The sequence below is a fragment of the Meira miltonrushii genome (genome assembly GCF_003144205.1).
Source record: "Meira miltonrushii strain MCA 3882 unplaced genomic scaffold FA14scaffold_2, whole genome shotgun sequence".
Lineage (NCBI taxonomy): Eukaryota > Fungi > Basidiomycota > Exobasidiomycetes > Exobasidiales > Brachybasidiaceae > Meira > Meira miltonrushii.
The window spans coordinates 4,069,898-4,094,830 of NW_020289944.1; the positions used below are offsets into that span (position 1 = coordinate 4,069,898).

A 24,933-nucleotide genomic window follows, 5' to 3' on the forward strand; every position below is an offset into this window, starting at 1 on the left:
GAGAGACTGTATTTGATCGTCGCGGCGGACGTTCAGGGACACTATTCGCACGATCGAGTGAAGGGCGAGAAGAAGCGTCTGGACTATTCTCTGAAACACTTTGTCTGTGGCCAATCTCCGCATCTTCGTTCAACGCTGTCTGGCCTTCATCAAGGCTGCGAACGTTCAAAGGTTGACCTGTCTGCGTTGTACGTCTCTCTCTTCTTCTCCTGCTAACGTAAGATGAAGACCCGCGATTTTCAGAAGAGTTCAGATTGGATGATTCTCCTCCTTGTAATTTGGCCAACATAGCTTGTGCGACATCCGAAGGATTGCCATCAATACTGCTACTGTGAGCTATATTGGCAGTGTCACCAGCAGGTTGGCTCGCTCCACCGCTAGTATCACCTTGACCTGTACTATCTCTTCCACTTTCACGACCGCCTCTTTGCTGCGTTTTACGTTTACGTTTCGGCGTAACTCCACCACCACGCAAACTTGTCAACAATGTTTCCAATACCGCACTATCATCCACGCCAGCTTCTTTGCGTTTGATTGCTTCCTGTCTTTCACGTTCACGTTCTTCAGCTGCCGCTCTGCGTTTAGCCTCGGCATTACGTAGCTCAGTGATGTGTACATTATCTTGTTTGACTTTTCTGTATGCTGCACAGAATTCACGGAAAATTCCAAAGAAGTCTTCAGTTCGCATTGGTTGTGGTGCAGGGAACCCTCTTCGTTTCGGATCTGGCCCTTCTCCAAAGTAACGAAGAGCATCAACGTATACACGTTCACTGAATTGCACTTGATCAGTAAGACGAGTGAGTTCTGTCTGGACTTCGTTCAAGAATGGCAGCATCACCTTTGTGTAAGGATCCTCCAACCGATCTTCGGACTCATCCAAGAATTTGTCCAATTCTTTCTTGTGCTGCAAGCTACCAGATTTCAACTCTGCTAGATCGCGCTTTAGGTCGAGCAATTGTACTCTGCATGCCTCGCTTGGCTTTTCCAATTCTTCCAAAAATGCTTCTGTTTCTGGGAAACAACGACTGATAGTCCTTTCCACAAAGTGTAACAGGGTAGTTCCATCACTTGCTTTGGTATCAACTAATTTGTTGATCGAACTAATCTTGAAACCGAAGGCACCTCCTTGCATTCCATTCGAGTTCAAGAAGTTACCCATCATCAAGATCAAGCTGAGTAACTTGGCAAAGTTTTGGGCTTTCATCAAGTCTTCACTTCCGTCACGTACGCGCAAGGAACCTTCTTTGATAATCTCGATTGCTTCTCTGTATTTGGTCAGGAAGAGCAAACCTTTCACCTTGTCCTTCAAATGCGGCACCGTCATCAATAGCACCACCAAACGATCTGCGGGATGCAAAAGACGAAGCTCCTCATCGGAAGCATTTCGGTATTCACCCAATTGACCCTTCACCTCGCTTTCGGGATAGTGTCGCAAGAGTTCTTCCAAGAAGCTCTGATCAAGAACGGCTTCATTGCAATTGACAATATGATGAGCAACTTCTTCAGGAGTAGCGTGCTTGGCATCCGTCAGACTGCTTTTAACACGACGCAATACCATTTCGATACCTTGTCTGGTTTGTAAGGTAAGATGTGTTTTGAATTCCATCTTTTCCTTCTTTGCCGTTTGTGTGGCTCGTTTTGTGACTTGTTTAGCCTTGAAGTCTTCTTCCATCTCATTGAACAATCCTTGTTCGCGTAACATCTCTGCCAATTCTTCTTCTGAGACAACATTTTGTCCCCAAATTGTTTCTGCAGCATGTTGTGGGGTTAACTTGTCCCATTGTAGTTGCTTCATTCTTTGCTTGGCCGTATCGCTGACTTCCTTACGCATCACCATATTAGCGGCATAGAAGGAAGGAGGAGCTGGAGGAGCATGAATTGGTCCAGACGGTCCGATCGTGCTGCTGACACTTGCGCGAACGTTTAGCATTGAATCTCGGTTAGCACCTGGCGTACCCTCCAGTGACCGCATTGGAGCATTGGAGACGGGCGTGCCTACACGCAAGGGAGTACCAATTGCTGGCGGAGGTGGTGGTGGTGGAGGCGGGGCATCACCTGCAGCGACAGACATGACCGAGGGAGGTCTGGAGGAATCCGAATTGGAGAATGCTGAAGAATGCACTCCTGGCATTGGAGGCGGCGGAGGAGGTGGAGGAGGGCCCATCTCGCCAGAACCAGAGGATGTATTTCGCAAGCCAGACGCCTTTCGCTTTCGAATTTCGTCCAAGAACGTAGTTGCCGTGCCACCTGCCGTTGGTGGTGGCGGCGGAGGTGGAGGTGGTGGGGACTGTCCGTCGCCAACATCGATTGGTGATGACAACGGAGCGATAGAATCAGTGGGTTTGCTCGAACTGCTTCGAGAGCCTTTACGTCTTCTTGTCTCTTTCGCATCAGTCATTCTACTTTGTAGATCGGTATTGCGAGCCATGCCAGCAGCAAGGGTTGCTTGAATCTTCCACTTTCCGGCATCGGTATTTGGATCAAGCTCTGACTCGGATGAGGATCCATCCTCTTCGTCGTCAAGAGCACTTGCCTGGGCTTCATCTCGCAACGATGGTTTGGAAAGACGTTTGCGTGATAAGCGCTTCTCCCGCTCTCTGACAGCATCTTCTTGTTCGCTTGTCATCTTGGCAATTTGACCATTCTTCTTCGCATTTGCTTCCAATTTGCGAATCGTTTTGTTGCGCTCCATTTGCTTTTCGAGCGTTTCAACGAGATGCTGCCTATCCATGTTGCCTGTACCATTTGCGGCAATCTCTGCTGCGCCTTGTGCTTCTTTAAGCATATCGTACAGCTCACGCTTTTCAACTTCCAAAGCAACGATTCGGTCAACATATCCTTTTTCCATATCTTCCATATCTCGTTGCATAGCGCTAGAGTTGCCGCGTGATACATCCAAATCACCTTCTAACTCTGTTACACGTTCTTGCAGCTTTCCCACCAATCCCTCACTGGTCTCATTAAGTTGTTGTTCTAAATGCTGCTTCTCCGTCTGTGCTTCTCGTGCAACCAGTTTTGCTTGCTGCAATTCATCCTTGATTGCATTCATCGCGTCTTGGTCAGCGAATCGGGATAGGACATTGTTCACCGACACTCCCAGCAAAGAACTCATGTCGTTGCCCTCTACTGCTCCCTTTTTGTCCATCACCACTGCTGAGATCATTGAGTCAATCAACTGATAATAATGCACAAGACTTTCTCCGTCTTGCCGGATTAGCAAAAGATGCTGCAAACCAGATAAGAAGAAGTCATATGCACGCGAACCAGATATCTTTCCTACAATCGCTTTGAAGACATCGACAGGGTCCGACATATCTGTCAAAACTTCTTTGTTGAAAGATTCAACAACATTGTCTTGATCCAGCTCTGCTCCTTTCTCATACTCGTCTAGCTGCCTGTCCAAATCGGTATTCTTGAACGCTCGTAATTTGATCAAAATTCTTTGTAAACCACTGGCTTCCATCTGATTTCGTAAATGAACGCGAACTTGATAATCTGAGACGATTCTCGATGAGAGGATTGCATTGACGAGGAACATATTGTTGACCGCATATTCGTTCAAAGAAGCTTCTTGATGACCCAACATACTAATCTTTCGGATTTCTTCTGATTGACCCACTTTGCTACCCATCTGTCCTCTACCATCAATCGTCTGTTCCAGAATACGGAACCATGCATCAAAACGCCCATGGTCTGACTGAGACGATTTCAATTCGTCAAACCCACGCAAAACCAATTGATGACCAGAAGGTATAGCCCAATGGCACAAGAATAGTAGAATATCAGCAGCCTGCTTTCTAGTTGCCAAATGAGCAGAAATGATAGAATGAACAATGCTGTTCACGCATTTTGGTTGCCTTAATGCATCATTGGCGCCTGCTTTGCTATTGAACAAAGATCGGAATGCTTTCAGCACTTCGTACTCTAATGCCATATCTGTATCGGATTTTGCAGATCCTTTTGCATGTAGGCCATTGAGGAAGCTAGCAAGCACTGGTGTTCCTTTTGCATCAACGAAATTTTCCACCCATCCCATAGCACACGTTCGAAGAGTGACCGCTAAGCTCTCAATATGCTTTGTCGTCACACTGCCGTCCATGAATTTCTTGATGTACCATTCAGGCGAGTTTCGTGTGATGACCATGTTTGATGACGCTGGTCCACCGGGTTGTCCCTGCTGATGATTTCTGCGCGTTCGTTCTCGCTCCTTTTCAGCATGGAATTCGGTGAACTTGTCATTGTATACCAACATCCATTTCTTATGAACAGGAAAATTCATCATATTCCGCCTAGCAGCTTCCTTGTAATCATCCGAAAGATTTCCGCTCGGCAATCCCAAAAAGTCTCTCTTGTTCATCAACTCCGCAAACATCCTTTCAATTTCGGCATCATCAGGTCTTTGCATGATGAATTCTGCTTTTCCTTCTACGTGGGGAGGTAATTGCGTGCTAGAATTTGCTGACATTCTAGAGAAGCTTTGAGAGGATGATTCGCGCGGTAATGAGGCACCCAGATACTGTTCGTGGGAAGGATGTCTCAAACCCGGGCCCATACCCAATGAAGCCGAAGCAGCTGAAGAGATCGACATTCGGTTTAGGATCTCAGACGTCATTGCCGGATATCGATTGGCGTTAGCCTCCAGAGAATTGTTTGTCATCGTACTGGGCGCATATCTGGTCTGATGTAGATGAGGTTCTTGAGCATAATCTGTAGGTCTTGATGTTACACTTCGCATTGAAGAGGAAGCGGCAGATGGTATACGCCTATGCGAGCTTGGTGAATTGCGAGAAGTGCCAAATTCGTCTCCATTATCGGCATGTATCCGATTTGGACTGGGATATGGATATGGATAATCGCCATTCTGATTGTCATGTGTCATTCCACTGACAAATCTCATCCCAGTTGGTGCTGAGACATTCATTCGGGGTGTCATACTATTCCCAATGACCTCTGCTGTGCTACTTCCACCTGCACCGGAAGAAGTTAGGATCTCTCCCGATGGTCCCTTTGTCCGCTTCTTTCTGCCGAATATGGAATCCATTGTGTCGTAATAAATTAGGTCGGAGAGTGTTTCATAGATTGGCGTGGTGTTAACATCGGAAAGAGGGTTTAATGTAGATGCACCTGCAAATATCGAATGAGCCCTTTTAATTATTCTGTGTCAATGCGGCTTTCCCTTCAGCGCTTTGATCGTTGTACGAATGAGGAGAATATCTGGTTGGAATTCCTTGGTGTAAATCTGCTTCCCTTGAGACAAGATTGCCGACCAGCGGTGACGAGAAAGGATGAAGAAAAGGCAAGCCTTTATTCAGATCCAATCAAGTGCTACCTTTTGTTACTCCAATGATATAGACAGAGGTGATCTTTTTAAAAGTAGCAATTTAACAACCTTTAAATGCATTTATGCGTCTTAATTCCCCCTCTGTCCTTTCTCCCCATTCTCAAATTAAGGTGAACAATTATAGTAGGCGTATCCAGCGCCTTTTTGCCCTATCATCCCTACCCTCCTCTCTCTCTCACCCTTGTGTGCCGATTGTTAACCAACAGTTTAAGCTTTTGACACACATCTTGCAACTTTTTAGTTCCACAGCGCCGCGCCTTTTTGCGCGTCTTTACGCGTATTGGATCGACAAAAGGATTGATTGCCTTTCTCGTTGGATTGATTGCACGTGAACCCGGTTATCGGCAACAAGAACACAAAGGAAAGGATTTTTTTTGTCTAGTGTGGATCGCGTGCATGTTGAAATTGTATGTAAGCGACACTTCAAAAGGATTTTTAATGGATTAGAAAGTGGAAATGCGTGTGTGTGCGTGTGCGTGTGCGTGCAGGCAAGGAGGAAATGAAGAAGTTCATCGTCACTGCTCCACCATCTTTTTCTCTTCTTCCCGAAGATCATCTTGCACCTGCTCACAAGAATGTCTGCACAATCACCATTCCTTCCACAAGGCGTTCCGCCTCCTCCAAATACAGGAAATGAACAATTAGGTCAAGGTGCTCCTTCTCCTTTCATTCACGAGGAAAAGCCAGCATTTCCGATTCATAGAAGAGATGATCGAGCATCTAGCTTTCTTTCATTCTTAGATCCTATCTTGGGTCCTTTTGGAAAAGCTTTCGATAGCATGGCAGAAAGACGGAAAGCACTCGATCTACCGTTCCCAGGCACGACAGATTCATTACAACGTGAAGTAAAGGGTACATTATTAACAAATTTCTTCTTCGATGGTGCAAAGGCAGACTTGACAAAGGCTCTTTCTATCAATCCAATCTTTCAAGTTTCACATGGATTCAGCTTGGGTGGAACAACTAAGGATGGAATGGCACCGTCTACTTACAACTTAAACGTAGTTTACGGTAGCGATAATTGGTTCCTCCAAGGTGGTTGTGACGATGGAGGTAGTGTACAGATGCGTGCTAACTCAGAATGGGCACCCGGACATACCAGTAAAATTCAAGGCAATCTAACAAAGGGAACACAAGGAAGCTTTGTGCAATTAGAGCATGATTACAAAGGTTCCGATCATGCTGCCAACTTCAAGACACTCAACCCTTCTCCCACCGATGGTAGCGGTATCTACATTGTAAACTACATCCAATCGCTAACGAAAAACTTTGCTCTCGGATTAGAGACAATCTATCAAAGGCAAACGGCTGATACACAAGATGCCATGGTAGGGTATATGGGAAAGTGGACGAGCACTGATAAGAACTCTATCGGAACATTCCAATTCCAAAGCCAAGGTGTTTTGAATGCAACATACTGGCAACGATTGACAGACAAAGTTGATGTTGCCGGAGATTTCAATGTGATCGCAGCAGCAGGAAAGAGAGAAGCGACATCCACATTGGGAGCAAAGTACGATTTCCGCATGTCAACATTCCGTGCCCAAATTGACAGCAATTTCAAGGTTTCTTCTCAATTGGAAACAAGATTGGCTCCCACATTCGCTTTCACAGTCGGTGGTGAAATTGATCATTGGTCCTCTCTAGCACGATTCGGTGTCGGTATCTCGATAGAAAGCCCAAGTTCTGATATCCCATTCGATCCTACTGGCCCTCAACCGACACCACCCAATGTGCCTATGTAAAATTTCTCTACTCAACTCATCTTGGTCGCGCTTTATTACATCACAACTCTGTATACATTTTCAAAATTGTTTAATATAGCTTCGCCAGCGGAAATGCAAAAAAGATTTTCTTTAATCTTGTTTGTGGATCGCTTTCAGTCTACCATCATCACCTGACTGAGAAGTATAGATTCATGTGTTTCACCGTGGCATATCGCACCACTCTATACAATCATGTACGCATATTCAGAGTCCAGAAGCGTAAGCTGTATACGCTCAGCATGCAATGATTACCGTTTCACATCTCGCAAAATCGTAAAGTGTGAACTCTACATATTAATGTATGGATGATTGCTAATATAAATATGCACTTTACACCTAAAATCCAAGACCACCTCTTGAAATCTTGATTGTTGCGCCAACGGGATCAGACATACCTTGAGTGGCACCGACACCCATACCTTCCACCCAGCCCATAGCCGAAAGAAGACGATGACCGACATTATCTTGGCCAATTCTTTCTGCGCCAAAGCCAACTTGTGCACCTTCTTGATTGCGTGGCAAAGGTATACGTTCTTTAGTTTTTCGTCCAGCTTCTTTGGGAGCATTTGCGCCCGTTTTGCTGCCTTTACCGAAACTTGCACCTCCAACAGAACGTAAGATTGCATTGACTCTGCCTTGTTTGACTTGTAAGCCACTACGTGAATTCTTGATCAGGGTAGGGAATCTATGATTACCGCTTCCTTTAGACTTGGAGATCAAATTATAACAACTTGCCAATTGATGTACTTGTGCTCGAGCACGCTTGTCCATCGGTGCAAGACTTAAGGTCGTCTTTGAAACGTCATACATGAATAGCTCGATTTGACGATTGACCTCGATCAAAGTGACTGCATGACGGGAAAGTGGATCTTCTTTTCGACTGCTAGCAAAGCCACGACCGCCAAATAATTCGTCAACCATATCAATATCCTTCATGTTTCCACGTCCTTCAACTCTCTCAGCACGTCTGGCTGCACGAGCGGCTTTCTTTTGCTGTTTCTTGTTCATTCCTTTGCCCTTTCCGTTTGAATTATGGAAAGGATTATCAGCTTCTAACGCTCTTTGCTCAGCACGTTTACGTTTATTATCCGCTTTCTTTGCTCGATCTTTTTGCCATTGTGATTGTAGATCTTGTGCCCAAACATCGTCATCTTTCCATGTCTTCTTTGCATTCTTCCCGCGTTTTGCAGGTTGCATGCTCAGCACTGGATCATCAAGATCCATTCCATCCATACCATTGTTCAGCATATCATCTTCGTCTAACATACTGAAATCGCCTCGTTCGATTGCTCGGTAAAGTTTATTTCTAGCACCTCTATTGCGACCTTTTAATACTTCATCATTTGCTTGCGCAAATTTGTCTAGACGAGCAATAAAGTCTTCATCAGCGTCTGCCCAAGTGAAGTTACGTTCAAAAGCGAGGTCTTCGTCATCATCAGAGTCATCCTCGTCCTCATCATCGTCATCATCTTCGCTGTCATCAGAATTATCACTGGAGACTTCACTCGATCCGCTTTCGTTCGCCAAACGCTTCTCGTCATGATTGAAGACACGTTCAGCTTCGGAATCTTCGCTTTCTTCGCCTGACTCTGCATCAGAATCTGTCATCCATTCTTCTTCGTCTTGCAATTGACGTTCGACGTTGATATCATCGATCGTGATCTCTTTGCCGGATCTTTGACCATCCATACCATTCATAAATCGAAGCATAGCATCTAATTCGGTATCTTGATCCTCTTTGGAATCGTCTCGTTCTTCCCTTTCGATCTCATCCGAATCGGTATCATTTCCTCCCATAGCATTGGCCATATAGTCGTCCAAAATGGCATCTTTCTGAGACTTGAAAAGTGCTTTATTTGTACCGTTTGCTTTTCCTTTTGTGCCCATGCTCTCAGCCAATGCAATTGCGAGCTGCGTTTCTTCTTCTTCAGCATTTCGTGGTGCTGAAGATGCGGCATTGAGACGTAGTTGATCCATTGAAAGCTCCGTACCTCCATCTTCGTATTCAATTTGATCATCTGTTTTACGGAAACGAACTGGTGGTCCATCACTGCCCCAATCTAAATCAGAATCACCTTCACGTGCAATGGGAGGTTCTTCAGTCATTGTGAAGCCATTCTTGCGTGCCTTTCTTCTGGCTTTCTTGGCAGCATTTCGTGCCTTCTTGCCTTTACGACCAGGCTGTCCTTGACCAGGAAGCTGAACAAAGTCTTCACCTTCTCCTTCGCTCTTCCATTCTTCATCCTCGCTTGTTGAAGCGTTTGCGATTGCGTCCTGCTCGGGCAGTGCTTCACCAACAGCAATAGTCGTGATAGACTCATATTGAATCTCATTGCTTGGCTTCGTTTCTTCGCCAACAGTGTCCACAAAGAAGCCGTCATCGTCGTCTTCTTTTTCTTTGGTGTCTGATACCTCAGTTGTCATTTCGACTGCAGACTCAGTCTCTTGCAAGACCTCAGGCTCAGATATCGTACTTGGCTTCTGATCGACTAAAATGATTTCTACATCATCATCGTCTTCTTCCACTTCATTTGCCTCTTCCTTTGTGCTCGATATGATGTTGGTGTCGGCTATGTGTTCAACAGTCTGATGAGGTGGAATGACGTTTCTGCCTAGACCCAGATCAGAAGGAGCTGAATAGTAGCCCAGAGAGGCATCGACAGTTCCGCTTTCTTGCAAAATTGCTGAACCGGGGAAAGCTTTCAGTAGTTCATCGACTGTACTGTCTCCTTCCATCAATCCATTAATCGCATCTTCTTCCTCATCTAGATTTCGATCTTCAACCTTTGGTTGACTCGTCGAAGCTGCGTTGAAACCTAGACCTGTTCGTGTGACATTGTCCGAGACGTTAGCTTTCTCAGTATTCTTTGAATCTTCCATCAATGTTTCAGGTCCATCTTCTGACGTGCGTATCCATTTGCCGTCTTTCCAATCTCCATTCGCTTTGACAAATGATGGAGGATTTCTCTTTTCGGCTTCAAACCTTCTAAGTGAAGATTCACCTTTATCAAATCGACTTTGACGTTTACGCATTCCACGAGGTATACCGCCCATACATGCATCTTCCAAAGGATCTTCCATAGGACGAACGTATTCTTTTTTGGTTTTCTTGGCGGAAGTAGCAGGTTTGAAAACTGGTAAATCGGCTGGTAATTGATTATTTGCCTTTGCATTATTGACTCGAAAAGGTGTCAAAGACTTAGGACCTGTTGGAATGACAGCGGCTATTTGACCTGTTCGAATACGTTCGGCTCGCGCTTTCTCCGCTGGTGAAGGTGAAACACGTGAACTTGAAGCAACGTTTTCGCTATCCGAAAGAGTTTCATAGCCATGTACAATTTGCGGCGTATCAGGAGGAGTACGTTGATCGTTTTCAAGGTGAGGTTTGATCTTGTGAACGTAACCTTTACGTGTTTCGATTATGATATCTTTTTCGTCATCTTCATCGCTGTCTTCCTCTAATTCATCTTGATTTGATTGGCGAACGATAGAACGTGGAGCAAGCGATGAATAATCGAATTCGACAGCATGTTGAGACTGTACAGAATGTATACCACCACGACCTCTTCCTCTACCTCTTCCTCCACGACCGCCGCCGCGTGCAGAACCTCCACGATTAGCAGTAGGTGATTGTGTTTGTGCTTGTGTATTGAAGCCGCTGCTGAATGGGGTAAAGTCACCCATTCCTAATGATTGCATATAGTTATTTCCTTGAAGAACTGCAGCGCCAATTCCGCCTCTTCCTCTCCCTCTTCCATAACCACCACCACCGCCGCCACCTCTGCCTCTAGATGCTTTATTAAAGCCATCACCTCCACCACCGCCTCTTCCGCGTGATGAATTACGACCTCCTCTTCCCATCTTTGTTTGGGATGAGACTTTGTTCGAGTAGTGTTGTCAGGTGGTTATGCTCTCTATTTGAGAATCAAAAGTGAACCTGATTGTATGTGTTTGTAAAGGTGGTGATCAACAGAATCAACTTCAAGTGAATGAATGCAACGTGGTTATCTAATGCAATCTCTAATCTTAATAACGCGCTGCAAGGCTATGTTCCCTTAATTATAATTATGCATTTTAGCCGAGTTTTTATTTTAACCCTGAACAAAGAAAAACGCGTAAACGTGCATATATTATGTTCACGCCCTAGAGGGGGTTTGCGTCAAAACTGTAACTAACCATTATGAACGCCTCTTTTTAGCAAAGAGGAGTCATTGAATACAGTGACAGTATATTCAAAACTCCATGGATATGATTGAGCATTGACTTGGACTTGCTTGAATATTGTTCGATGGAAATAATAGTTGCAACTTTTGATCAATAGTCTCTAAGGTAGGAAAGAGTGTCTGACTTTAAAACTCGGCGTAACATAAGCTCCTGCGCCGGAAAGGCGGGCAATTATAAGCGGCTGTCAACGGACGCGCTTGGCTGTTGAGCCTTTCAACGGGTATTCGGCTTCAACGTATTTATTCGGAAGCGAATGCAAAAAGAGTGCGGGGTACGATAAAAACACAATTGAAGATAGGGACTCCTACCTTATTCATCATCACCATTACAATCTTTTTCTGTTCAATCATGCGTGTCGATGAAGTACAACCACATACACCTTTCGTTGTAAAGGATTATTGGAGTAGTGATGCTCCTTTTCGATTCGCATTAGCACGTCAATTTAGTCAATCGAAACAGGGTAAAGAGTATTGGCCTGAATTATCTAAACGATTAGAGGAATTCTCATTAAAAGTCGAAAGGGAAGCAAGACCTTTAGCAAAATTATGCGATCGACCAAATCAAGAGCCACGGCTAGTACAATTCAATGAATGGGGACAACGTATTGATTCCGTTGAAACGAGTGAAGGATGGCGTGGTTTATTGCAATGGCAAATGGCAAACGGAATCGTAAGCGAATCATATCCCGCTCAAGGTCAAGAAGATAGTGTGAACAACCATAACATCAGTGCTGGTGGACGTGATCGATTAGGAGAAATTGCAAGAATGTATAATTTTGCAAGAACGTTAATCTTTACGCCTGATAGTCAAGTTGCCGTTTGTCCAACTTCAATGACCGATGGAGCAGCAAGAGTGTTGGAATTGTATGGGACTTCATCACAAAAGCAAAAATATTTGCCAAAATTATTCGGACGCACACCCGATAAATTCTGGCTTTCAGGTCAATGGATGACAGAAGTGGCAGGAGGATCAGATGTGAGCATGACAGAAACCGTTGCTGAACCGTTGATTTCACGTTCACCCGGTCAAAAAGCACAGCCGGGTGATTTGTACATCGTCAACGGATTCAAATGGTTCTCTTCTGCTGCTGATGGAAATATGACACTTGCATTGGCAAGAACGGATTCCGATCGTGCAAAAGGATCAAAAGGTTTATCGTTATTCTTGATTCCTTTGCATAAAAAAGATCGTGCTCCAATTCCTACGAATACGAAATATACCGATCAAACTGCACCTACAAGCAAGTATAATGGAATCAAAGTACATCGATTAAAGAACAAGCTTGGTACAAAGCATGTTCCAACGGCAGAATTGGAAATTTGTGGTGCGGTGGCAGAATTGATTGGTGAGGAAGGCAGAGGTGTAGCACAAATTGCGCAAGTGTTAAACATTACAAGAACATATTGCATTTCTGCAAGTACATGTAGCATTGGGGTCGCCTTACAAATTTTACAAGATTACGCAAACAGACGTAAAGTTGGCGTTCATGGTCAAGCAGAGACTTTGTTAAAAGATTTGCCATTACACAACACTTTGATTGCCAAAGTTGCTATTCATTATCGAGCAATGTTGCAATTGCATCTAAACATTACACGTTTGTTGGGTAAAAACGAGGCCAAAACCACAACGGAAGCAGAAGAAAGACGATTACGACTTCTCACACCCGTCGGAAAGGCTTTCGGCGCTGTTCGTGCGAGTGATTGTTTAGCACAAAGTATTGAATGTCTAGGTGGTCAAGGATACATGCATGAAACAATCCTTACAACTGCCCTTCGTGATGATTTTGTTTCACGGATTTGGGAAGGTACTCCCAGTGTTTTGAGTTTGGACGTCGTTCGTGTTCATGCACAAACGAAAGGAGCAGCTCTGATCGAATGGCTACAAGATTCAGCACAATCACTCCAAAGATCAAACGATCAATTACAAAACACTCTTGGACAAGACGATGTGCTTACAAAAACAGTTTCAACCCTCCGTGATACTTTACGAGAAATGAAAACGGTCTATCTCAACGAAAAAGCATTCAAAACAGCAAGTGGAACGGATATGCGTCTTGCCCGTCCTTTATTGGATAGTATTGCAATCGTGGAGTGTGGTTGTCAATTACTCAACCAGGCTGCTTGGTCCACACAAACGGAAATGCAACATGGAAATGCAAAACTCGAATTGCAAATAGCTTCAAGATGGGTTTGTGGTCCTGAAGGTGGTTTGGCAATCGTACGCAATACGATGCGTGATCTGGCACAAGGTAAGATGGATGTAGACACCGAACGTCATATAGCTTATGGTTTAGATCATGAAGTAGAATCCCTACAGACATCTCAATCTACACAATCTTCCTCAAATCGCTCTTCCAATACTTCCAGAGAATCATCAATCTTGGCAAAATCAAAATTATAATCATTTCAAAATGCTTACCTGAAATGTACCAGAGACTGCCCCAGCAATGCAACACATAGCTTGTCAGCTATACTCGTTACCCGCCGATCAAAGTATGGACAATCAAATGGAAGGCAAAACTTCAATAAAGAAGATCGCTTTTCAATCTTCCTTTCAGCGAGCACTACACATGGGCACGGAAGAATAAGCCCAGCGAGCGACTCTAAAGCCAAAAGGGTGGGAAGGGAAAGGGAAAAGGGAAGAGAAATTCAAAATTTTACCTACTTCTTTTATTCCGAATCTGAACTATCAGACAAGTTTGTGCCCATTCAGCACCACCCAAATTCCAATTCGATCATTATTCATAAATGAGGGAAAGAAGATGATATACACCTTTCGTCTTCTAGCGGTATACAGTGCAATGCTTGTTGCCGGTCATGTCGAAATACAGTAGTTTGTTCCAGAATCGAATGCTTGATTTCGTGATTCGTATGCGCCTTAATGGATTCCAATAACTCCCTTGAGATATTTGATCGTCTTCTTTTGTTCGATACTTACACCATCCCAGAAGAGATCCTTGAGGGTGTCGATAGATTTACGTGAAACGAGGGAGAACAATTCATCTTGATCGGTGAAATGTCTTCCATACATCTTTGGCGTTTCATGAACAGCACATTCTATACGAACAGCTACACCTGCACCAGCTGTCTTGGCCGTGACAACATCTAATCGTTTGTGGTTCACTTCTAAAGATGTCACTCGTCCCAAGTTCACAATTTCGCCTGTCTCTTTGTTCTTGACACCGATTGGAGTACCCATTCTTAGATCACCTGCAGTGATTTCGCATCCCAAAATCAAAGGACTTCGCTTTGCAAATACTGCCAACACCTTCAATCGACAAGGCCAAACGGCAGCATCTGCGCTTTCCTTTTGTTTCGTTTCTAAAACTTGCTTTTGATGTGCGATAAAGTTGTCGAACAAGTGGTAAATAATTCTTGCACTGAAAATTTTGACGCCCATTTCTTTTGCCAATGCTTCAGCATCTTTATCAATCTCAACATCGAAGCAAAGCATGACCGCCAAATCAGGTGATTTCTCCAACATGGTAGCGCAACGCATCACATCACGCTTGTACACTGGACCGATGTTGATACCATTGACAGGAATCTTGCTTTGTTTCAAGAATTCCAACAATGCTTCCAGAGATCCCAAAGTAGATGCTTGTACACTGACACCCTTTCCTGATTTGTCGATGGAATGCAACAAACCTGTCAAATCGCTCATCACTTCTTCCATCATTTCCTCTTCATCGTCATCCGGTCCGACGACCATCAATCTCGAACCAGAAATAGCCTTTTCTAGATCAGGAGCAGAAATTTTGACACCCAATGCGGCCTTGACCATCTTGTGATGAACGTACGAGCCTTTCACTCGCATTTCTTTGAGCGGTTGAGGTGTCAATAATGCACGCACTTGCGTAACAATTGGTCCGTTAAGACCACACAAGACAATCTTGTCGCCTTCGTACATGACACCATTCGATAAGATTACATCAATGGTGGTACCGAGACCTTCGATAACTTTCACTTCCAAAACTGTGCACTCCAATTCGGATAGGTACATCAATTTTTCGCTCATTCTCTCTTGAGTCAGATTGATGAGCAATTGGAGCATGTCAGGAATACCTTCACCGGTATGTGCACTGGTAGGAACCAAACTGACATTCTTTGCGAAGTTTTTGTTATCATAGTACAGAACGGCGTTTAGACCTTGTTCGGCAAAGGCAACGATCGTCTTATCGACACGGTCTTGGAATTCGTTTTGTGTGGCCCGATTTTGATTGGCTAGACTTTTCCTGAAAGCGCCATCTGGTGTACTCTGCCATCCGTACAAACGATCGATCTTGTTCAGGGCAACAATGAAAGGAGTCTTTTTGTCACGTAAAAGTCGAATGGATTCAAGCGTCTGCTGTTCTAAGCCGTGCATGATATCAACTACCAAGATGGCAATGTTACACAGCGAGCTACCACGGGTACGCAAGTTGGTGAAAGACTCGTGACCTGGTGTGTCGATGACCAAAAGACCAGGAATGTTGAAGTCTTGCTTGCCTTCTGGGTCAATTGGGGCAATCTTTTGACGAAGCGTATCTTCAGGGAAGTACGTTGCACCAATTTGTTGAGTAATACCACCAGCTTCGCCTTCTTGAACGTTGGTTTGACGGATTTTGTCCAACAATTTAGTCTTTCCTGTATCGACGTGTCCCATGATACAGCAAATTGGACTTCTAAGGTCATCCTTTGAACGTGCTGCCAATGCTGCTTGATGCTTCTCTAATCTCCTCTTTTCGGCTTCAGCTTTACGTTCCGCTGCCATTTTCTGAGCAACAGTCAATTCGTCCTCGCTACTATCATCGTCAGAAGAGTCATCTTCGTCCGAATCAGATTCATCAGAATCATCATCGGATTCTTCTGGCTCTGGCTTGGATGCAAGCGGTGCCTTGGCTTTTGCAGCCGTTGTTGGCGCGGCTTTGGCGGATGCTGCGACTGTTGTTCCATTCGTTGCCTTTGCTTCAGCTGGCTTGGCTTTTTCAGAAGGCTTTGGTTTTTCAGCAGGCTTGTCCTCTTCTGATTCAGCGTCCCAATCATCTTTGACATCCTCATGATCCGATTCAGCATCCCAGCTGTCTTTGATATCTTCGTTTTTGGCTTCCTCCTCAGCGGGCTCAGTCTCGGCAATAGGCTCAGAAACAGATACAGGCTCAGCTTCAACAGCGGCAGATGCCTCTTCTACAACCTTTTCTTCCACAGCTGCAGGTTGTTCTGGCAACAGATTCGAGGCAAGCTTACTTGGAGGACCAGAAGGGCCTTTCTTTTTGCGATTCCGTGAATCAGCAATAGGTCTCTTAGCTTCTTTCTGTTCTCCACTAGCCGAGCTGCCTTCTCCTCTGTTTGCCAAACCTTCCACTTTGACACCGCCACTTTTGATCAAAGCCTGCATTCTTGCTTCCGCAGCTGCCTTTTCTGCTTTTTGCTTGGGTGTCAAAAGTTTGCCTTCCTTCTTCAATTGTTCTTTCTTTGCTTTTTCCTTTTCTTTCCTTCTCTGTCTTTCAGCCTCCTTTCGGTCGGCCTCTTCCTTCTCTAATCGTTCGGCTTCCTCTTCCTTTCGTCTTGCTTCTTCTTCAGCAGCTCTGTCTTCTTCTTCAGCCTTTCTTTGAGCTGCAATACGAGCTTGCAATGCTTGTAAAGCTGCAGAAGGCTTTTTTGATGAAGTGGCAGGAACAGGTTCCGGTTTGGAAGCAGCACCTTTCTTCTTCTTCTTTTTCTTTTTGTCAGCCGCTGATGCTCCTCCCTCTTCGCCATCTTCTGCGGCATCGTCATCTTCTGCTGCTTGCTCGGCTACTGGCGCATCTTCCTGCTTTGCTTCTGTTTCTGCATCGGCAGCATTGTCACCACCTGTTACGGCCTTCTTTGCTGCTGCTTGTGCTTTCTTCTTGGCTTTTTCCTTCTCCTTCTTCAACTTTTCCTTCTCTTTCTTTGAAAGGATTCGAGATGAACCATCATCTTCACCATCAAGAGCTGGTGTTGCAGCTCCAGAACCAGGTCCATCCTCTGTATCGCCTTTATTCTTCTTGTTCTTCTTCTCTGCTTTTGGATCCGGGAATTCATCTTCAACAGATGCTTCAACAGGTCCGGAAGGTCCTTTGTCGACGTCCATGGGCTCGGGCTCCGCTTTGTTGCCTGCTGCATTTCCGCTTACATCTTCTCCCAATTCATCCCAAATATCATCATCTTGTTGTTTCTTGTTCTTCTTTTTCTTGTCCTTCTTTGCATTGCTCTTTTTGATCGTGCTCATTAGGCCTCCAAAGTCTTCGTCGTCATCTGCTGCTTTAGAAGTGGAACCATTTGCTTTTGAGCTTTGCTGTGATTCTTCCTTGTCTTCTGTATCGTCTATGCTCATTGCAGCAAATGCATTCTTTCTTGGGGCGGGCGCATCATCGCCTGAATCAGCTTCATTGGCGGCTGGTACGTTCTCGCCTGCTTCATCCCTGCAATTGGATTAATCGTTAGATATGTTAGCATTTCGCCCAACTTCAAAGATGTGACTGCAATCATGAATCATCTTTTGCCACTCACCAGAAGTCATCACCACCACCTTTCTTTGCGCCCTTCTTTTTACCCATCTTTACTGTTTTGATGAGCTACAAACAAATGTGTTGCAGGCTGCGATCAAAAGAAGTATCAGATAATCAAACTCTGCAATGACAGCCTCCCAAATTTATTTGTATATGAGAAGTAGTTATAGCGGAGTTTTAATGACAGTGACGGCAGAAAGTCAATTGTGAAGAGAAGGTGAAATTTTGCATTGAGCCAAAAAAAAAAGAGGTTTAGGTTACAGGTCATCTCTTTCCTTTGTGTAAAATGTACACCGCTCAAACGCCTTCTTCGCTTCTCCTTCTTAATTTATTTTCGCGTTTTCAGCAGCACAAAGAGAGAGAGAGAGTGCCCAGCCAACACGTGTAGTGCGCGAATCGGATACCCGCGTCAAAATAAAATGGTAATAGTAGACTAATATACAATTGACATTCATTTGACATTCTCCTAAATCCATCCTATCCTTCCACAAAAAGGGCCAAGGAGATCATCAACTGTTTTAACAGCATTCTTTCTTATACAAAACACTTTTTAATCGTTGGAAATTAAAAGGCATCCGTGACACAAGGTATTGGAAGATAGAGCTTCAAAAGACAGTGGATGCATTTTTGACGAATATTCACGATCGATTCTCACCCAAAAAGGAAATCGAAACAATCACCCACGACAATCAACAAACCCAAAGGTTCCTTCACATTCGATCGAGCTGGTCTTGATCTCAATCTGTAGAGGAAGGTCAGAAAGTCACCGCACTCAGACTTTCATTGACGACATTCACGATTAACGATCGACCATCTATTAAAAGAGGACAGTGCGTTCATAGTCGAAAAAGTGGGAATTCATTTGCACAGCTCAATCGCTCATTGAAGCAAAACCTTCATCACTGCCACCATGGCGCAACCGAGACCTGTTCTGACGGTAGATGTCAATGCCGCACAACAATCTTCACGTAAAGCAGGTCCCAGTAAAGCGATGAATACGCACGCAATGGCATCTGCTCAAGCTCCTCAAGCGAATGGACAACAACAAAGACAAAGCGGTACTGCAATTCGTCCTGGAGATATTATTTCTGAAGATGATTTGAACGCACAAGGCGGATTTAGTAGTGATGAAGAAGGAAATGATGGGTACGATGTCGGTGTCAATCGGCAGCAGGTTGCAGGAAGAGGTGCTGCATATGGAAATCGTCAACATGCGCAACAAGATTACTCACTCGACAGTCAGGATTTCGTCGATTCCGATTCTTCTGAAGGAGATCAGTATGGTCAAGAAGCAGAAGAAGAAATGGGCTCTGATGAAGATGACGGTCAATACGACGAGGAAGATGATGACGAGCTTTCTTCAAGTCCTAGCATACCCGATGAAAACATCGATTTTGACCTTGTCTATGCATTGCATAACTTTATTGCAACAGTTGAAGGTCAGGCTACCGTTAACAAGGGAAACAGCCTCACCTTACTAGACGATTCCAACTCTTACTGGTGGCTCGTACGTGTATTGCGAACGCAAGAGGTGGGCTATATCCCAGCAGAGAATATTGAAACACCATATGAGCGACTTGCCCGATTAAACAAGCATCGTAATGTCGACCTGACTTCGGCTACTGATGATGATCATAATCAGGTACCAGAGGGGATTATTACCAGTCACTTGGTCAAACAGCGTAGCTTCGGCACTCGTGGCATTTCTACCCATTCTGGCAAATTGTCTGCTCTCTCCCGTCGTAATCATGGTATGAAGCCGAAAAGGCTTAGCGATGTGAATGAGGATAAGCGTGGAGTACAATTCGGACCTCCAACCTATCTGGAGCATAGCGGTAACGAATATTCCGATGAAGAAGATGAGGAGGGGGATCATGATATGATCGAGATGGATGAAGACGAAGACGAACTTTCGGAGGAAGACGATGAAGGGGCAGAAGAAGAGGTTGAAGAGCCTGTCGACTCTCGAGTACAAAATCAGCCAAATAGCCAACGTTCCAGAGGGGCAGTGGGTGCTGAACATATGGAACCCGATGATGGCATGGATTGGGATGCTAGAGAATCTGAAAGAGTTCAAAGAGCCCAAGAAGAGCGAAATGCAGCCAGACAAGCAGCACAAAACCGTTTAGCAACTCAAACGGAAGCCAATCCTTCTTCTCAACAAAATCAACAATCAATACAAGATCAGGCACAAGCGTTGCAACAACAACAACAACAAATGAGACAGCAAACGCAGCAGCAGCAACTGTATCAACAGCAACAAGCACAACAGCAAAATCTCCAGCAACCTGGTGCTGCACGATCTGGTCAGCCTCCCCAAGCACGACTCTCACTCCTAGAGAATAATAGGGCCACAGATCGCTTATCCACAAGTACAACTTCTTCCAATGGATCTGCATCAGGTTTCTTGCCATCACAAGTCCAAGCTTTGCGTACTTCAAACGATGGCAATGCTCCAAATGTTGCAGCTATCACGAGTCCTGAAAGCTCTAAACGCGACAAACGGGCCAGTCAACGTAAGTCTCGCGGTGAAGACGACATTTTGGAAGAGAAACAAGGAAAGAAGCGATCCGGAGTATTTAGTGGACTATTCTCTCGATCGAAAGATAAGAAAGAGCGAAAGAGCGGTCATTTCTCCAACAGTAGTCTGGAGAGTGACCCCACTCGAGCATCAGAAGACAGCAATCGTCAAAGTCTAACAATGGCAGGTGGAGCATCTTCTAATGCTGGCCGCGCTTTACAAGAAAGAGATCGTCTCCAACAGGAAGCCTATCAGAGACAATTCTTGCACGATGGTAGAAGTGATGCAAGACATCAAAGGCCCGGAAGTCTGATTGCAACGCCTGGATCAGCTCCTATGCTGAATGTGATCCGTGTTTTCGCCGGTGATGACATCGACTCTGCTGCTACTTTCAAGACAGTACTACTCAACCAATCTACTACTGCTGGGGAACTAGTTCGCCAGGCAATGCAAAGATTCCGTTTGGGTGCCGGAAATGAGATCTCACAGTATTGTCTTACTGTCAAGCTGGTGGAGGGTGATGAACGTATCTTGCAAATCGGGGAAAAGCCTTTGCAGGTTTTTGACGAGCTTAGTGAAGCAATCTCTACCAGTAACGAGATGCGCACCATTCCTAGCGTCAAAAGGTCCAGTGTTGGTTCCATTTCTTCAATATCGTCAAACTTAAGTTTGAATCCTGCCATTCTTCGACTCGAGAATGACTTCAGTGATGATCATAATGTGAAATTCTATCTTCACCGCAAAGGGCAGCTTGGAGGAGATGCTACTATGTCGACGCTGGATTCGAATGCATTTGGTGATATGTCTACTAATACTGGCCTGAGCCCGAGGGGTGGAGCTGTTCTACAACTGTCAAACGATAGCAATCCAGACGGCAGCCGCTCATCCGGACAATTATTGGACCCCAACGACTCACTAAACAATACGACACAATTTCATCGTTTCCCGCTACGGCTCCTCATTTTCCCATCCGATCTACCTGAAGGTACAGTGTTTGATCCTCAGACGAACGCTTTAGTGCCTAAGAAGGTCTTGGAAACTCGTGGACCGAATGCTTTGGTGCCTGGCGAAGGAGTTCCGCAAGATTACCGCGAAAAGATTTTGGCTTTACCTCGTAATATTACAGTAGCCGAAGTAGTTGAGCAAGGTTTGGAACGATTTGGAATTCTTGAAGGTGTAGTGGAGGGAGGAGATGATGTGGAAGATCGCAGTGGTCGACGTCGTAGCAAGGGTCGTATACGTTATGGTCTTACGATCAAATTACAAGATCACGAACGTCAATTGCAACCTTCTAGTAGGGTCTTGGAAGCATTCCCTTCTGCACCTGTTATGCGACCCGCAAGTTCTAATAGAAGATCGAAGCGAGCAAGTACGGATTCAGCGATGCTGTTGAACTTCGTGGATGATTTGCGAGCAGACGATCCGATCTTCATCTTGCGCCAGATCCAAAGACAGCATCACCGTAGCGCAAGGCCTTTGAGTCCAACTGAAAACATTTTGGCCAATCGACAAGACGAACGTCGTCAAGCTGAATTAGGCACAGTTGCTCCCACTCCGTCCAGTCGTGCAATTGAGGAAGTTCGTGGAGGAGCAGCACCGGCAGATTTAGAACAGCAAGGGATGAGCAGGCAAGAGATCATCGCTGCACAGAGAGCGGCCGCGAGGGAACGTAGAGCGGCAATCTTGGGAGCTCAACCAAATGATGAGAATGGTGTGGACGTCATGTTGGATGATAGATCACGACTGCGTAGTTCAAAGATGCTCGATACTGGTAGAGTTCGATACTCCTTCATTCCTGTTTCTGGTGAAGAACATGACATCAGCGCTATCGTTGAGGATGTTTTGCGCACCGAGAATGCTTCCATTAATGGTTTACTTGCAGCACCTACTCGACCTGCAATGCAACATGGATCGCGAACGGCAAGTGCTACCACAATCGAGGATTACGTTAGTGCTCCAGGCTCACCTATTCGAGCAAGCCCATTAAGTTTGCGGGAAGCACACATCACGCAACCGTCACCTGGAGCAGGATCCGGTTCGCAGAAGAGTGTCCGCGGTGGAGGATCTTCAGAAGATGCATTTGAGAGGCTAATAAATCAAAGCGAGAACAGCAATCGATCAGTGGAAGATAAGATCGATCAAGTGCTGTCACGATTGAACACCAGTAGCAGTCCAGTAGGTTACGGTCAATCGTCACGGGAGCAAAGAAGTGTTCCTCAGCAACGTCTAGCAGGCCAACAGGCTCAAGGTGGATCTATTACAAGCTCACACGACACAGCAAGTCCTACTTCGGGAATGACACATCCTTCTGTTGCAACTGCGCCTACGCCTTTGTCTACATTGACTGCTACAGCTGGATCAGTAGCAACAGCTCGTCAAGTTGGCAGTGACGCAAGTACAGGAATGTCATCGCGCGGACTGGGCAACAATATTGGGTCAAATATGCAAGCTCTTTCATCGTCATCCACGGTTGGGCCTAGTGGATCTGCCAACAGAAAGACGCCATTGCCATCTGCTTCTATGACTGATTTTGGCATTTCACATTTGTATGCTGTGGCTGAAGCAGCGGCACGCAGAAAGCCTGCAAGAAAGCGTCCTTCGAAATCATTCGGAAGTTCTGCTTCTGTTATTCCTGAAGAACAAGATTTCCGGCCAACGGTTGCCGGTCTTTTCCCTCCGCAAGCTCCTTATATTGAGGATAGACGTATCAAGGATGCATATGCACCTATAGGAAAGCATTTGAACGGATTAGAAGAAACATTGGATCGACTCTTACTGGATGCCATGCGCTTGTCATGAGATGGTAGTCGAGGAAGAAAGAACAGAAAGGTCAACTTTTAAAATATTTGTATTTTATCGAATCGTCAATGGTCAAGGAAGGAAGGAAAGAAAGAGGAGCAGTACAAAGTAAAGCCTGCTTGCATATGGGTCATATTACGAACAGTTTCGTCCCTCCCCTTCCGGTATTTATGTTTTCTCTTTGATCATCAACTTTTTTGGTTTTTGTTTTTTTATGTTGTATGAAATGCGTACCTTATTTTACAGGCTCATGTTTATTGAGATATAGTAATGATTATCCTTATGACTCTTTCGGAAGATATTTTTTGATTAGATGCATCATCATGTGCATTTTGCATAAATGAGCGAATGTTCCTACGGGTGCTAGTGACATATCTAGACGTCTAATCTTAAGCCCCTTTAAAGCTTTTAAGCTTCTTTCCCACTATTCTGTGCAGAAAGTGTGATCATTGACATTCATTTAGCGCAGAGGATGATTTTCTAGCGCAAACGCATACATGAATTAAGTTACTCTTTTTCATTTCCTTTGGAAAGTGCTTTGCATGTGATATGATAACCTTTAATGGCATTTCAAGGGTTTTGTGCATTAGTGGTGTGATTAAAAGATTGTGACAATTAAGCTCATTCCATCTTTATTTAGTCTGCATTCGTATACCTTTAAGGGTCAGAGCTTCTGTGGCTTTCAATGAGTAAACACTGAATAAGATCAAAGAGAACAATCATTTGACTTTCCTTAGCCAAGCCTAGACACTTTGATAATGATAGGATAATCAATTATATAGATTTGTTGAGAGACCTCGGAATACCGTAAACGCAGTGTCAATCTACCACCCTGATTTATATACCCGGCGGTATTGACATTTTAAATTCTATAAAAAGTACTTCTTGGCAATCACCCTTTTTTCTTTGGGTTAATCATTAAATGACATCATTCTTATGCCGAACGAGAAAAGAGGTATTGATTAATAAAAGTGTGGCTATATGGCTGTGTATGCCTAAAGTCATCTTATTTTTCTTTATCAGCAATTCTTGGCTTATAATTAATTAAACTCTCTTCTAGGCTTTTGATTCAGATTAAGTTGAGCCCCCCCCCCCCCCATGGAATTGCGGGAACGAGGAGATGCAATTGATTCTTTCGGCACTTTTCCTGACAACGAGTTTACCCTTATTCAACGCGTTCTTAAAGATCTCGAGACCCTTGAAACTGAGTTTAAACGAGCTTCATGTAAATCGGTCCAAAACGGCTTGCATCGGTCTAGGGTATTGTATAGAAGAAGGTACTCTTACATACACATAGTATAAACATGATCTATTATAAGATCGATCGGACGTAAGGAACGCCGAAAGAGATTTAAAAAAGTGTATGATGATGTGATGTATAGTCATAAGAATCTTTCTTTTTCCATTACCCTATCAACTTCTAATTGCCAAATTGTAAGCCGGGCCCATGTTCATAGATCTTGTCACATCATCAACCAAAGAACAAACGCGTGATTCTTCTTTTTACGCAGCACCATGCGCGCCTGGGGAGGTTTCTAGTTGAATGAATCTAACAAAGCACCACAGAGCGAGTTTGCTCAGTCCCCCTTTATTTAATTGTGTGAGATAGTGCTCCCCATGGAAACAAAAGCTGTGCTGTCTGGTTTTTTTACGCGTTATTCAACACTAATGTCCGTATTAACACGATATATCAAAGCGGGAAGAAAATGCACGGGAGCAGTGAAAGAATCAATAAATGAGAGCGGCAGTTGAATTTTCATGCATCTTGCCA

General features: G+C 44.6%; 6 protein-coding genes across 6 annotated transcripts; 3 read left to right on the forward strand and 3 right to left on the reverse strand.

Moving 5' to 3' along the window:
- Positions 1–187: 187 nt before the first annotated feature.
- On the reverse strand, positions 188–4,465 carry FA14DRAFT_120352 (actin-binding FH2; the record flags this gene model as incomplete). Its single annotated transcript, XM_025496401.1, has 1 exon — positions 188–4,465. A coding segment is annotated over one exon (4,278 nt), but the record flags the coding sequence as incomplete, so codon positions are not given.
- Positions 4,466–5,786: 1,321 nt separating this feature from the next.
- Positions 5,787–7,265, forward strand: FA14DRAFT_53131 (uncharacterized protein). The gene has a single exon (XM_025502486.1). It carries the CDS (start codon positions 5,917–5,919, stop codon positions 7,084–7,086), a length of 1,170 nt encoding a protein of 389 aa, XP_025356538.1. The 5' UTR covers positions 5,787–5,916; the 3' UTR covers positions 7,087–7,265.
- Positions 7,266–7,443: 178 nt separating this feature from the next.
- Positions 7,444–7,917, reverse strand: FA14DRAFT_121178 (uncharacterized protein; the record flags this gene model as incomplete). The annotated part of the gene is made up of 1 exon (XM_025496449.1): positions 7,444–7,917. The coding sequence occupies one exon, from the start codon at positions 7,915–7,917 to the stop codon at positions 7,444–7,446; it is 474 nt and encodes a 157-aa protein (XP_025356539.1).
- A 3,762-nt stretch (positions 7,918–11,679) lies between these two features.
- On the forward strand, positions 11,680–13,731 carry FA14DRAFT_155643 (uncharacterized protein; the record flags this gene model as incomplete). Its single annotated transcript, XM_025497769.1, has 1 exon — positions 11,680–13,731. The coding sequence occupies one exon, from the start codon at positions 11,680–11,682 to the stop codon at positions 13,729–13,731; it is 2,052 nt and encodes a 683-aa protein (XP_025356540.1).
- Positions 13,732–14,208: 477 nt separating this feature from the next.
- Positions 14,209–17,890, reverse strand: FA14DRAFT_164698 (uncharacterized protein; the record flags this gene model as incomplete). Its single annotated transcript, XM_025499908.1, has 3 exons — positions 14,209–16,472; positions 16,557–17,755; positions 17,844–17,890. 3 exons carry the CDS (start codon positions 17,888–17,890, stop codon positions 14,209–14,211), a joined length of 3,510 nt encoding a protein of 1,169 aa, XP_025356541.1.
- Positions 17,891–18,316: 426 nt separating this feature from the next.
- FA14DRAFT_190143 (uncharacterized protein) lies at positions 18,317–23,460 on the forward strand. Its single transcript, XM_025501773.1, has one exon. It carries the CDS (start codon positions 18,753–18,755, stop codon positions 23,160–23,162), a length of 4,410 nt encoding a protein of 1,469 aa, XP_025356542.1. The 5' UTR covers positions 18,317–18,752; the 3' UTR covers positions 23,163–23,460.
- Positions 23,461–24,933: the final 1,473 nt, after the last annotated feature.

Excerpts from the sequence above, each read along its gene's own strand:
- FA14DRAFT_190143 (XM_025501773.1), top strand. The coding sequence starts at position 18,753 with ATGGCGCAACCGAGACCTGTTCTGACGGTAGATGTCAATGCCGCACAA.
- FA14DRAFT_53131 (XM_025502486.1), top strand. The coding sequence starts at position 5,917 with ATGTCTGCACAATCACCATTCCTTCCACAAGGCGTTCCGCCTCCTCCA.